The 15,558-nt window shown below is 31.2% G+C and overlaps 2 protein-coding genes across 5 annotated transcripts; both read left to right on the top strand.

The window, feature by feature from the left end:
• Positions 1-2,924: 2,924 nt before the first annotated feature.
• On the top strand, positions 2,925-7,576 carry Inos (Inositol-3-phosphate synthase). Of its 2 annotated transcripts, none has more exons than XM_076391410.1 (7): positions 2,925-3,387; positions 5,172-5,344; positions 5,429-5,696; positions 5,777-6,031; positions 6,148-6,390; positions 6,480-6,588; positions 6,709-7,576. In XM_076391410.1, the coding sequence occupies exons 1-7, from the start codon at positions 3,271-3,273 to the stop codon at positions 7,086-7,088; spliced, it is 1,545 nt and encodes a 514-aa protein (XP_076247525.1). In that variant the 5' UTR covers positions 2,925-3,270; the 3' UTR covers positions 7,089-7,576. The 2 variants fall into 2 exon arrangements, with proteins under 2 accessions (XP_076247525.1, XP_076247526.1); XM_076391411.1 differs by lacking the exon at positions 2,925-3,387 and adding an exon at positions 4,956-5,101.
• An 819-nt stretch (positions 7,577-8,395) lies between these two features.
• On the top strand, positions 8,396-15,280 carry LOC143187292 (uncharacterized). Of its 3 annotated transcripts, XM_076391395.1 has the most exons (4): positions 8,399-9,567; positions 10,160-13,877; positions 13,962-14,277; positions 14,353-15,278. In XM_076391395.1, the coding sequence occupies exons 2-4, from the start codon at positions 10,234-10,236 to the stop codon at positions 14,644-14,646; spliced, it is 4,254 nt and encodes a 1,417-aa protein (XP_076247510.1). In that variant the 5' UTR covers positions 8,399-9,567; positions 10,160-10,233; the 3' UTR covers positions 14,647-15,278. The 3 variants fall into 3 exon arrangements, with proteins under 3 accessions (XP_076247509.1, XP_076247510.1, XP_076247508.1); XM_076391394.1 differs by having other exon boundaries at positions 8,396-9,567; positions 10,160-14,265; positions 14,353-15,280; XM_076391393.1 differs by having other exon boundaries at positions 8,401-9,567; positions 10,160-14,277; positions 14,353-15,277.
• The last annotated feature ends 278 nt before the right edge of the window (positions 15,281-15,558 follow it).

Below are 15,558 nucleotides of genomic sequence, written 5' to 3' on the forward strand. Positions count from 1 at the left end.
TATATTATCGATGGTGGCATTCTTTTAAATATATACAGGGTGATCAGTTTAACTGGAAATCCTGGGTGTAGGCAGCACTTACAATGCTAATAGTATTTAAAATAAGTGTTGCTAACACTTGAAGGGTTTCCAGATAAACTGATCACCCTGTATATATGGCGCATGTTTTAAAAATGACACAACTTAAAAAAATGTGTTTTTCAAGAAAAGCGAAAAATTGTGTACTTAGAAAGCAATTATACATTAAATTTATAAAATTGGCGGGAAAAATGGAATTCTAATGAAATTTATCTTATTCGTATGATATTCGTCTAAAGAATTATTTCAAATAATTTAGTTACTTATTTTAGAAATTCTTTGAACAGACTCTCGAATTTTGAAGTTCACTCAGGAAATAGTATTTCATTAAAGTACAAAGCCTAAAAGTTCAAATTATACGTACTTGTGTTTAAATGTTCATGAGGGTTATTGTACGTATCTTTATACAGAAAAATTTATTAAAATATTTAATAATGAAATATTAATAATGAACCACTATGGAAATGTCAACTTTTATTTTGAATAAAATAACGAAAATATCTGTATGAATTTGATTAACTGAAATAGACTTGTTCGTTTGAGATCTCGTAATGATATTGCACCCAGGGCCTCTAAAAGTATAAATACGACCCTGCTTATAGGCTCGATTATACGTTTGAAGATTTTTTTTGTTTTAATTTATTAAAAATCAAGCTGTGACTTGATACAACTTTAACGTATAAGATTCTTTATAATGCTAGATAGAAAATTTGTTTAAAAATCTACAATTTCTTAGGGGTAGTTTACGATTATTTGAGTTGTAAAAAATCGTGCCATTAACGTTGCAAAGAATCGACTGAAATAATATCGAGGGTGTTGCGAAACTTCCACTTGTCTTATGGTAAAAATGATGGCGAACACTTTGATTAAGGGAGTATTCAAATTAACGTATGGAACAACGAATAAATGCTTTTTGTGGCTTAAATTATGATTGTTAGCCGGTCTGTGAACCGTTCAATTACATCACGTGTAGCAGGAATGCATAGATTGTTTCAATCAATTGGCACTCGGTGCCTCTGGAACTTTCGTAATGGAAGAATTATGTTGCCAGGCCATTCGTAAGACGACCCCCGACGAATGATTATGAACTATAATATGTTTACAAAGACTGATTTTATTCAACACGTTACATACAAGCCAGGTTTGCATTTATCCCGAGAAACGGAACAAAGCTGGGAAAAATTTGAATACGTTTGACAGAGAATGAAATACATAAAGAAATATTATTTTCAAATAATATTCAGTTCAGTGTCTAATTTCCAAAATAAATGAAATATTTGGAAATGTTTAAATCGTTGATATAAGTACCGAAGATGATTTACCATTTTCTGCTTCTCATATACTTAACTACTTCATGTACAATTTTCTTTTCTAACATTACCTTCACTACCGATTGGAAACGACAAACTATCTCAAACTGCCAATCACACAAGTCCTGTTAACTGAATATAGAGCCATCACGCGATGGTGCGTTACCGGCTACTTGCAGAAGAAGCCTCATCACGCACTAACGCGTGATCGACAGCGAGACTATTGTGGAAAGTCTATGAGTCAGATTGGTCAAAAAATGTGAAAAGGTTAAAATAAAAACAGAGAATAGTGAACTGTATAGAAACACAGTTGTATTTATATTCTTGGAGGTCCTAGTCTCAAAAGAACAAGTTTTAGTTAATCACATTCATGTACATTTTTTTTAAGTTTATTCAAAATAAAAGTTGAGATTTTCATAATAATTTATTTTACTAAAATAAAAATAACACGACATCGGCATACATATTTATTTTTAAAAGAAAGTGTGAAAATAAATCAATTCTAATTTGAATAAAAAAAAAAGAGTAATAAATAAATTGCCCAATTAAAAGAAGCATTTGTTGTATCAAAAGACTGGGCAAGGAGATATATGTTAAATAATTTTTCTATATCAAACTGTTTTTAATATCGTTCTTTGTAAGGAGTAAAGTTTTAAAATGTGGCTCCAAAGAGAATGAGAACCCCAGTTCGCGCCAAATGCACCTAATGGTAGATGCAGCCCTGTACAAATATCTACAATAACCCCCATTAACATTTAAACACCAACATAACTTTAATTGGTAAGCTTTATGCCTTGAATAAATACTATTTCCTTATATTTTCATGTAATATTTCAAAACGTTAATTGCGTAAATTACAATCAAAATATATATTGGAAGTATTATTAATATAAATTTATTTACCATAATTTTACGATATTCCGTAAGTGTAAAAAATAAAAATATTAGACTACTACTACCTGCTTCAAATTTTACATAATTTATATTTAAAAGTGACACGAAAAACGCGATTTCTGAGTTGCGATTATAAAACAGTGCAATAAACACAGCCCTATCTATCCGAAAAATGTTACAGAAAATTATTTATTCCTAGTAACCCCTATACGTAATACTGTGTCCTATAGTAAACGCAGCCCTGCTTGCGAATAATCTATCCATTTGAAACAAGGTAAAACACATGTCTGTGCCATAAGGCAGATAACAAGCTCGTTTGAATCGGGAACCTAAAACAAGATCCGGTGTAAAAGGAAGACAAAGAGCATTTAGGAGCATGAGCATGCATGCACACCGTGATCTGTCCATCGACATTCTCATACGACGTAGTTGATAAGGTAAAAACAGGATGTGCCTGGCACCAGTGAAAAGAAAAAGAAGAAGGTGAAAAAGAAGAGCAAGAAGTTGCAAACGAAGCAGATGTTAGTTTATGTTAGACAGCTTGATAAAAACTGAGCAGTAACCAAATATAATAGGTTCCAGTTTAACAGGGGTGGAAGGGGGCTGCCGCGCCGTTTCTTTTAAAGCGCATGCTTGCGTGTCCTCCAGACATTAACGTTTCAGCTACGAACACGACATTTTGGATATTCATCTTCGTTCAAGTGTCATTTACGTTTGCATTGCCCACGAATTTTGTCCTTCGTTCCTATCACGAAAATACATATCGCCGTATTTTACGAGCAATCTGAGTCGACGAATCGATTTGTTTATTTTTCCCAACCTTGGTAACCTGCTCCTACGAATTTCATTCTCGCCACCGAACCCCAGTCCACGTTTATAATACTTAATCCTTGAATCTGATATACCTGGGAAAGCACATCTCTTGCGAATATACATCAGTTTTGAATTCTGTCGTAACTCAACATCGAGAGGATCGATATCGGAAAAGATGGCTCTGAAAATTCGCGTTGACTCGCCGAAGGTGAAGTACACGGAAGAATATATCGAAGCACAGTACGAGTATCAAACCACGAACGTTACGGAAGATGACAGCGAGAAGTATACAGTAAGTAATTCAGAACATTCTTTCACCCCGTCTATGTTTCTTCTATTGTAAATCTATGTTTATTGTCAGTGTAATATTTAGTGTGTTGTTTTAATCAAATTTTACGAAGGGGCTACTCTCTTTTTGTAATTACCGCTTAAATAAACATTAAAATGTATCGCCGGTGTCACTAACAAGATATTTTCATTTATAAATGGCTATTACTTTTATTTATGATTTAGAGCTATTTTTGTTAATAATAAAGCATGTTTTTGTATATATTTAATATGATAGAAATTAATTATTAATGGATAAATAGTATGTTAATGTAAAATGTATGATAAAGGACACAGTCCTTTAAATTTAGTCTTCATTTATTATTTATGACCACGCAAACTTGGCGGTATTAAGTAACCTAAACATAACTATCACGTGATCATTATTGATTGAGTTTTCGTTCATTTAAATTTATAATTATTTAAATAGTTGTTAGAATCGATCAAAGTTTTAAATATCGTTAATACTATTTCAACCTAAATTCTGTTATCAATGTTTCGGCTGTACTTTATAGGTTAAGTTCCCCACAGGAAGCGAAGTAGAATTCATTTAACCCTTTTGTAATCAAATGTTTTTTTAACATCTTTTTTCTGTTATTTAGACTTCTATGTTCATTTTAGGTGAATAGTAGAAAGAAAATAAGTGAGACGCATACGTATATGTATCCCACTAGTCACGAAAGGATTAAATTTATCTATTCTAGTTTTTGATTGTACAAACTCGCGACAACCCTCAAGTTTGCGTGATGTGCCTATAGTCCTCACTCGCTATAGTCTTGTTAACAGGAGTAAGCTTAACGTAAGCTTTACGTCACTTTACGTTTCTGAAGTTCATCAATGCGTTGCACTAACATACCTCGTTAGACATGATATTGACAGGAAATTGAAGAATGATTCCAAGGAACTATAAACACCTCAGAAATAGTAATAGTAATAATAATAATAATAATAATGATATCCAAAAACTTAAAAAATATTCGCTCTTTGTGAAATTTGATGATTCTTGTTCTGTTTTGCAAGTTGGTTGAAATTGCCCATACACATATCGTTCGTTTGTTCCAATAATGACACAACTCAATGTTTTGTTATTTTTTAATTATCACTTCATTTTTCGAGAAATCATGATTTTTTAGTTAGTATGTCACTGTTGCAACAAATACAACATGATAGCAGATAATCAATTTGAGAACAATTTTTCTTATGCTCCTTTCCAATTATGAAACTTACACTTACGGAATTTCGCGTTCAAGTTTATTGATCATGAGGATTTTACAAATTATTATAATGTACATACAAATGATCGTAAAGGAATTATGCAAATAGATAATTATTATATCTTTAATTTTTGAATGTTTCTAAACGCGCGCTCACTGAAATGAATTTTGTTCATCGGGAAAGAACCTCGTCGATATTTAATTTTTGCCTAAGGCGTTTAAGGTTGGAAGGCTTTTTTAGAAAAAATTGTATAGATAATTAAATTAACAGATTTTGTATTTAAAAATTCTTTTCTAGGAGGAAAGGAACAAATATAATAAAAAAATGAACAGCTGCTCAAACGCTATGATTTTAATTTTGGAAATGAATTTTTCAATTTTTGAAAAAAGGTTCCTGTCTTGTACACCTCTGCTGTGTACTATAGCTGAAAAAATCTTGGATACAAATATTAACAATTATTACGCGTAATATTATTTGCTTTAAATATTTGAAAATAATGTATCACGGATTTTAAATGTGCATTTATTTTAATAGGTGACACCTGTGTCGACAAAATTGTTAATTAGAACACAAGTAAAAGTTCCGAAACTTGGATTAATGTTAGTAGGATGGGGTGGAAATAATGGTACTACTATTACTGCAGCATTAATAGCAAATAAACTTAAGTTGTCATGGGAAACAAAGAATGGTATTCAGGAATCGAATTGGTAAATATATTTTAAGTCTCTGCTCCATTGGGTGTTTTAACTTTTCCCTTCAAATTTGACAATGTTTTTTCTTTAAAATTTTAGGTATGGTTCTTTAGTTCAGTCATCTACTGTTAGATTGGGTAGAGGAGCTAAAGAGGATGTATATGTTCCTATGTCATGGATGCTTCCAATGGTAAATCCAGATGATATTGAAGTTGATGGCTGGGACATTTCTGACATGAATTTAGCTGATGCTATGCAGCGTGCAAAGGTTTTGGATATAAATTTACAAAAGCAATTGGTACCACATATGATGCACATGAAACCAAGGAAAAGTATATATTACCCTGATTTTATTGCAGCTAATCAGGTACATATTATCATAATTTCACTTTGAGTACTTCGTATGTACGCATGAAGAAATAATAAAATGTATTTCTATGATTTTAGGAGAAAAGAGCAAATAATATTATGCCTGGTTCAAAATTTGAACATTTAGAATTGATTAAAAAAGACATTGCAGAATTCAAAGCCTCAAAGAACTTAGACCAAGTGATCATATTATGGACTGCTAATACAGAACGATTTTCTGAAATAATTCCCGGAGTAAATGACACAGCTGAAAATCTATTAAAGGCCATAAAAGAAGATCATTCAGAAATTAGCCCAAGTACAGTGTTTGCTGTTGCAGCAGCTTTGGAAGGTGTAAGTAGTATAGTTTATTATTGTATTTAATGTTGTATATAAACTGTAGTATTATTAATATTATTAGGCAACATGAACATTGTATATAAAAGACATTTTTTTTTTCTTTCTTTTAGTGTACATACATAAACGGTTCCCCCCAAAACACTTTTGTGCCAGGAGCAATGGAATTAGCGGAGAAACATGGAACGTTTATTGGTGGTGACGATTTTAAATCTGGACAGACAAAATTAAAATCTGTGCTTGTAGACTTCCTAGTTTCTGCTGGAATTAAACCAGTTTCAATTGTTAGCTATAATCATCTTGGAAACAATGATGGATATAATTTATCAGCCCCTCAACAATTCCGATCAAAAGAGGTAATTCATTTTTGAAAAGACTACTTCATACAGTAATAGATGAATTCTAAATGAATGATACTAATGTTGTAATATGTCTTTTTATATAGATATCGAAAAGTAATGTGGTGGATGATATGGTTCAATCAAACAAGATCCTTTACAAACCTGGGGAAAAGCCAGATCATTGTGTTGTTATTAAATATGTTCCATATGTTGGTATGTATACAAAAATATATAAAATGTTTCAAAATCATATAAATAAATAAGTAGTTAGGTTTCGTACTGTTTATTATGAAGAAAACTTACTTATTTAGTATTTTAATTATGTTTTGTTAGGTGATAGCAAACGGGCGATGGATGAGTATACATCAGAAATATTGCTTGGAGGACATAATACGATTGTTGTACACAACACGTGTGAGGACTCTTTGCTAGCTAGTCCAATTATTTTAGATTTGGTTCTTTTGGCAGAAATTTGTTCTCGTATTACATTTAAAATAGCGGATTCGGAAGACAAATTTACTGGATTTCACAACGTGCTTTCTATATTATCCTATCTCTGCAAAGCACCATTGGTACCACGGGGAACACCTGTAGTAAATGCTTTGTTTAGACAACGGGCTGCAATTGAGAATATCTTCAGAGCATGTCTTGCTTTGCCCCCTGAGAACAACATGTTACTCGAGCATAAAGTTAATTTCGCACAACCAATATAAATTCTGGAAAACAAGCTATATCTTTAAAAGTAAGGGTATCATTGTTTTCAAAATATAAAAAAGGAAGAAGGAACGAACAGTATTATCGAAAAATAATTTAATAGTTTCAAACTAATAGTTCCAAGCTTAATATCATTCCTCACATGCTCTTTAAACAAATTGTTCGTACAATATTTACAACATAAATATTGATGTGTGAAGATGAAACACTTTTATATACATTCATTCATTGTTGTAGGTGTTAATTGTTAGCCAATGCAGATGATATATAAATGCTGAGAGAAATTTGATTTATAATTTATTATATTGGATGTGCAAACGAGTGCTGTTTATATCGTTAACGAGAAACTATGATATATATTTAAAAGAGAACAAATTTCACAGTATATTTTTACACTGAAGAACCTATTTTTTAATAATCTTGTTAAAAGAAGTTGCTGTTTTTACAGTAATATGGGGGTCCAATAATACACAAAATGTTTCGCCTATTTCTATGTACCAAATTTTTATAATGTACTGTATAGTTCCTTATATTTTTTAGCATAGATTAATATTCGATCTCACCTGAAAACATGTGATTCTTTCCAATAACAGAATGTGATGGAACAATGTTAACCGTACTATCATTATATTTTAAAAATACCCTTATTGTTTAAATATACATTATATTTTATAAATGAAATGAAGTACAGTATAAAATTGTTCACAATATATTAAATGATCTGTATGCTATAATGAATATTTTAAAATAAATATTTTAAAAATACAAGTTTTTAGAACATATATAAATATTAACTATTAGAAAAGGAGCTCATATAGTGAGCTTAAGATCATTTGAATATTTTAAACTGAATCTGAATATCTTTAAATATCTAGGCACTCAAAATACTCATAACTTGAACTTTAATCTCTTGGATTTTTGTGATGAGTTTGACTCACCCTATTTGTATGGTATTACGAACTCGAAAACCTAAGTAGCTAATTTAAAATTTCAGTTTAAGCAGTCCTGTATTAGGACTTGGACTCGAGTAAGACTTAGAATAATAGGTATTCTAATAATTTTTTATTAAAATAACTTATCCAACAAAAATAAAATCCCTCTTCAAAATACAATGAGAAAATAAAAGTTTATCTACTCTAACAAATAAACACAGGAAAATTCATACAATTTTGAGTTTTTCAATGACTTACCAAATTATTCTGTTTCACACAAACTTATTTCTCTGTATACCAATTATAAAAATGGTACTTTTGGAACTTATCAAGATTTTCATCTTTTCAACTCTGTTTTAGTTTCCAGTTAACATAAGAAAGTAGAAAATCGACAAAAATGAACTTATCGAATTCTTCCCCCGTGCTCTTCATTTGGAATAACATTAAAATTTTCGCGGTCTAGCTTGCGAGACACTCCTACGCAGGCGCACAGATGCACGTAAAACACGCAAATAATAGATACATAATTTTATTAAATTAATATGAATATATAGAGGTTTATTTTCGCCTTATAGACACGCGATCATATACCACCGAATATTTAATAAGTCGTGATTATTAAATTGAACGTTTAATATTGATTCTAGAAATACGACCGCGGCCATTGCAATGCAAGCAACGTCACAGCTTCGGTAAAGGAATTTCAGAACACGCCAGTTAAACGTGGCACGAATTCTCCTTTCGAAGTGCGTGCGGATCAACGATTTAGTTTTGTAACCGTTATACCTCTTGGATCATAATCTATGACTGGTATTTATTATGCGTTACCGTCGCGGAATACCGCGGTATAAATTCTATGGTTATTGAGAGCTAGTCATGAATTTAGGATGTGTAGAATGCCCGTTGCGTAGGTCGAATATAACATACGCCACAGGCGCCATTAAGTTGCGCCATCTGGATATCGTTAGGAAGAAATTATATTAGCGAGTTTGGAAAAACTTTTGAATAATGTTATTACTCGGACTGATAACGAGTACTGCAAGGTAAAATTGATGAATTTCGGAGCTGGTGCAACGTGTGTCGATGATATCTACGTCGGAACATAAATCCTGGACTGTATGTGTTTTATGATTGAACTCGACTTAACCTCAATTTCGAATGAAAAATGAATACCTGTGATTATGAAAGTGTAATTTCGTGTTTGTCTTACGAAGAAAATAAAACAGTTCGGTTTGTTTTTGGGGAGAGGATCAGGAATACTTCTAATTTTATGAATGGAAATGTGAATTTTAGAAGCCTGATCATATCAGCAATATTAAAGTAACTACTCCAAGTAAAGCTCCTGCAGTAATGATATCTACTGAAAAGTTACGAGATTGATTTTTATCAATTTTCTGTTTTAATGAGTGATTGAACTTGTAGCAATAGCATGTAATGTATAGTTTTTGTATAAAGTTAACCTAAAGGAAGGATACCATGCATTGTAAACATAATATACACAAATAGTAGTTACGAAGAGGATTAGTCTTTTATACTGAATACTAAGGTAAATTGAATATTTTTAACTGTATGATTGTTTTTTACAGGAATTGAATGATACTATTAACTTTCATACATAAAAGTTATTTATGAACATTTAACTTTGAAGTCATTTCATTTCTGTTTTAACTTAATTTTCTATATTAACCCTCCAACTTTATTGTAAAAGTTCAGTTTTAACAGTTATTTTTTTGTCTAGTGTTTAATTTAATGTATTTCAATTATTATATAGAACTTAACAGAACAGTTCAAAGTTTCAATCTTAAACTTATGTGCTCCATAACAGAAAAATCTGTTCACTGATCTAACACAACTTTAATTTTTTCAAAACAGAATAGGTACTTTTCTCTGCTTATAAATGAAGGAGAGTTTTTTATTTATGTAAAATTTATGGAGTTAAAAATTCAGCGAATACATGTCATTTTATAGTTGTTTTCTTAGAACAAAAAAGAAAGCAATAAGATAAATTGAAAACTTATAGTTTTGTTTAATCTTTAGTTTGCTTTGTGTTTTCTATGTACCTTGTGTTTGTACTTTAGTATGTAAGATTAAAAATATAATTATAAGAATTACATTTAATGTTATCTTTTTTCATTTAGGTTGTGAAAATCGTACTATTTTATAAATATATGGTCAGAATATAATGCAAAAGATTTAAAATAAGGAGTTAAAGATGCAGCACATTGAAATTAATAACAGGGATCATAATTATAGCGAAGTTAATGTAGAAAATGTTGAATCTACCGATAGCTATATTCAAAAAGTGTTTGACAATGAAATTAAGGTAGTGTGTAAACCAAGTAAATCTGCATCAACGTTGACTAAAGAAACGTTTGGTCAGATTAAGGATATAAATGAATTGAAGAAAATAACACCACGTGTGAAATTATTAGCTCATGATGCTAATAGCTTAAGTGAGTTAACTAAAATCTCCTTGCACAATAAGATATCTGCACAAAAAAAGATAGTTATATCAGAGGAAACTAAACAAGAGTTGAAGAAGTATTGCAGGACATGTGCAGGTTTAAAGCTTCCATTAGTTGATATATTCAGTGAGAAAGGCATTCAGATGAGATTGAGTCAACAAATTAAACACTTAGAGGAAATAAATCCATACGATAGTTTGTCTACTCAAATGTGCATGGACTGTATTTGTGACTTAAAAATGAGTTATAAGTTTTTTATGCAGATCAAGAAAGCAGAAGTTAAGTTGAAATCTATTCACGTTACATTAGTAGATGCAGCAGCAAAAAGCATAGAAAAAAAGAAGATGCAAGCTGCAGCAAGTACCGATAACTCTGAGATACAAATAGAAAAGGTTATAGAGTACAATAAAACTAATCCATCTACGAGTAAAGAATATAATGAACAGTCATCCATGTCAAATGTGTCTGAAATGTTTCCTGTGAAGGACAGTCAAGCCTCTTCAAAAGAACATAAAGAAGAATCGAAAATCGTTGTCGAAGAATCGAAAGACAAGACTGAAGTTGAGATTTTCGAAGACGTGACTGTACAGCATATAAGTGATGATAATGAATCTATAGAGGAATTTGATCCTGATGATCCACCGTTTCAACCTGACAGTTCCGATATTGCAGAATCTGATGATGAATTAGATATACAAATAACAAACGTGAAAAGACGAAATATTCAACAAAAAGAGAACGTTGTAAAGCAGTGTTTACAGCCAGTTTTTATTTATGATAATAATTCAGTTCCAGATGACGAAACTAAAGATCTTAATCAAACAACTTATAAATACGATACATCACTGAATGCGTACATTAAAGTAGAAGACACAGAAGATAGTCGCTATACAACTGAATCACACGGTATAATTCAATCTGAAACAGGAGGTAACAATGAAAGTACAAAAGAATTTGTGAAACAACCAAATATACTAAAACGACGTCTTTTATCGCAACCTAAGAAAGAGCATACTGAAGAATCTGATGAAAATACTTTTCAGTCTAATGTCTCTGATAAAAATGTAAGCCATAAAGATGCAAAAGTACAAAAGTTAGACATACACAATCCTTTGAGTATTAATAATAGCAATCAAGAAGATGGGATCATGTATGTCACTGTTAAGGGTTCTAAACCAAACGAAATACTATTAGTAAAGGTTAAGAAAATGGATAAGCCATTAGAAAAAAAAGAAGATAAATCTTTGGGGAAAAAAAATTTTGATATTAAACCAGTGGAAAAGATGTTGAAGCGATATGAAACGTTAGTTACTAAAGAAAAAGATTTATTTCCCGAACGGTCAAAAAAGTCTGAAATGAGGGAACAGATCATTGAAGAACAAATAGAGGAGTATAAAAAAAAACGGGAGAAGGTATTAGGTGGGCATGGTAACATTTCAATTCCGTTGAAGCTTGAAGAAACTCAAAGTCGTTATGTTAAGCGAAACGAAAATCAAGACAGTCAAAAGTCGTCTGTGTATATAGAAAATAGTCCACCTGTTGTAAATATACAATCAGATAAGGATAATAATAATAGTAATACAAGTACTAATACAAGCATTAATACAAGCATTAATACAAGTACTAATTCATGTACCATTAAAGTTGAAAATGGTACATCTGAAAATGAGTCAGTAAAGGAGCTACCAACTAATGAAAAAGCATATGTAAATACTGAGGAATATTTGTCACGTTTAGCGAAGCTTAAATTGAAATGGGAAGAGGCAAAAAAGAAAAAGGAATCTCTTCAAAAGGAATTAGATGAATCTTATACAGAAGGGAATATTGAAAAATTAGCAAGGATTTTAGGAGAAAAAGAAAAGAATCTACAAGATTTTCAAGACTATTTAAAGCAACGTAAAATTGTAATTACAAGACTAAAAGATGAAGACATTATTTCCCTTTACGAAGATAGGAACAATGCAGTGCTGAAGAACAGTTTACCTGATTTAATTGATGAGAGTCAACCAGCAGATTATATCCCAGAGGAACATTATTTAGAATGTGATTATTGTCCAGAAACATTTGCTTCTAAAGATATACTTGAAGAACACTTGAAAATGCATGATTACAAAATTATGCATTACTGTGAGGATTGCATGGAAGAATTTCCTACCAATAAAGCCAAAAGAAATCATAATATTGTCTGTATAAAAAAGTTATTATGTAAATACTGTGATATCATGTTAGATTCAAAAGGTAAAAAGCGTCAGCATGAGCAAAAGCATTGCGACAGTATGTATGGACAGCTCTGTGATGTTTGTGGAGAAAAATTTAAACATCAAGGAACATTAGATCAACATGTAAAAACACAACATATGAGCTGGGAAAAGATTTTTCAGTGCCCAAAGTGTCCCAAAAAGTTTGCCTTCAAGCAGAAGCTCAGCTTCCATTTAAAATCTGTTCACACAACATTGAGAGCCTATTTATGCGAAGACTGTGGAGCAGATTTCAAAAACCCTGCAAGTCTTAGACATCACAGAATACGTAAGCATCAACCAGTAGGCAATAAGAGAGAGTGTCCAGTTTGTCATAAACTGGTACCATTTTACAGTCTTTCAAAACACATGCATACACATAAAGCATACACTATTCAGTGTCCACATTGCGACAAAATGTTTAAAAATAGTTCAACATTGAAGCAGCATGTGAGGATTCACGAAGACCAACGTCAGTATAGATGTGATACTTGTGGCGTTGGTTTTAATAGACGCGATGGCTTAAGATTACACATGAGAGTACATGAAAAAACTGATAGTAGAGGATTGAAAGAGTGCTCGTGTCAAGTATGTGGTGAAAAATTTCCAAATCATTCAACACTTGTTATACATAGAAACAGAGTCCATAAAGATGGCAGGCAATACACGTGTCACATATGTAATAGATCAATGATTTCGACTAGATCATTAGAGTGGCACATGTCTCATATACATAATGAATCGCTTCCTGGTATTGTAAAGGAGGAGGTAGATGGAACGCCAGATAAGAAGAGAGTATCTTGTTATCATTGTAACAAGACATTTAAGACAGAAATGATTTTGAGAACACATATTAAAAACACTCATATGGAGAAAGATCCTATGAAATGTTTAGACTGTGAATTAACATTTACCTCGGAAGTAAGGCTAAGACATCATATGATGGTGACACATAATAGGCTAGAAGGAACTCTACCGTGTCCACATTGTCCAAAGAGATTTGTAAATCAACTTAGGCTAAAGACGCATATGATATCTCATTCGGAAGAAAGACCGTACACATGTGAAATCTGTGGATTTAACTTGAAAACTAAAATTCAGCTAATTAAACATCACCAAAATAGGCATAGCGACGAAAGACCTTTGCAGTGCAGGTATTGTCCATGGAGATGTAAACAAGTTAGTGCTCTTGTGTGTCATGAAAGGACGCATACAAATGAACGACCATATTCGTGTAGTGTTTGTAGACAGCGTTTCAAATACTTAGGTGATAAAAATAAACATGAAAGACGGCACGAGAGTTTAGGAGGATCTGGATTTAAAAGAATAGTACCTGGAAGAAATATTAAACCTAAAGTACAAGAAGATTCTTCTTGTTCCGATCAAGAGCAAGAAGGCTTGACTAATGCAGAGTCTCAGGTTCCTGATGGGGAATATGAAGAACAAACGGATCAACAATTCGAGGAAGAACAGATAGTTAAGTTCGAAGAGCAAGGAATAGTGAAATTTGAAGAACAGGAAATAACGGAAGAATACGAACAAGTATATGAACAAGTAATTGTAATTTTATAATCAAATGCTCCTATCTATTATATTTCTCATTAATTTCAAAAAACTTCGCTTTTCTAGGAATATGAAGAAACGTCCAGGGAAGCCTCAGATGCAGCAGAAGTTATAATGAATATGGAAGATACTACTGTATACACAGAAGAAGTAACTGCAGATAACATTGAATCTGCAGAAATAATGGCTGACGAAATGATGACAAATGAAATATTACAATCAGGTGCTGTAGTTCATTTGCAACAAGAAGATGACTCAGGGAAGATACAAGTGATCCCAGTGATGCTATCTTTACCTGATCTATCTGATGCGAATACAGAAGTCAATTTGGCTACAGCATCCATCATGTATAATAATTGAATTTAGTATCACATTTTATATGTGTGATATGATTTGTAAAAAGAAGTAACTCCTAAAGTTTTACTGTGGTAATTAAACCTTGAGAAACTTTCTAATTGGGGTACATAAGTAAGAATTAAATCACATTCCTGTATAATTCAAATTAAGCCATATTCTAAAATGTATATTACCATGAGAAGTAGCATGAATTTCAGACATTTAGAATAAGTATATACCTAACAGACAAAATAATTTTCTGCTGCTAAAGCAGAAATTTTGTAAGATTCATTCACTGTATGAAAATACATACTATAGTAAAATCAGTTTAAGATTGTAAAAATAATTATACAAAAGATTCTATCTTCGTAATGCTTTTCAATACAAAGTTTTTGTTTAGTTGTAAACGATAAATAAAAATATCTACACTATGATATAAAGTATTTTGTATAAATTTATGAAAATTGAACAAATAGTTTATTTCATAATAGAAATATAAATTCCATGGCATTAATAAAATCGACGTTATTCACAACCATACACCTATTTATCAAATATACAATCTGAAATAAATTCATTCTTTTTATATTCAATTTCTTAACTAGTTACATTATTTTTTTCATGAACATTAATTTCTTTGTTTCTTAATTTAAATATGAACAATAATTATATTTCGGATTTTTTATGGTGACCATGCATTTTATATTTATACATTAGAAGAAACCAAGAAAAAAATTAAAACTTTTAATATTTTAATTTTTCTGGATGATTTGATATAGGAAGATTTACCTTGTAATATATGTTCATATAAAATACATTTAGGATAAAAGTTTGCATTGTAGAATTTCATTTACATTATAAGATGAATGCTCAAATGATCATTTTAGCATCATTTAGATATAAGTTCTATTGTTTGCATTACGTTACATTATGATA

This window comes from Calliopsis andreniformis, unplaced genomic scaffold (genome assembly GCF_051401765.1).
Source record: "Calliopsis andreniformis isolate RMS-2024a unplaced genomic scaffold, iyCalAndr_principal scaffold0022, whole genome shotgun sequence".
NCBI classification, from domain to species: domain Eukaryota; kingdom Metazoa; phylum Arthropoda; class Insecta; order Hymenoptera; family Andrenidae; genus Calliopsis; species Calliopsis andreniformis.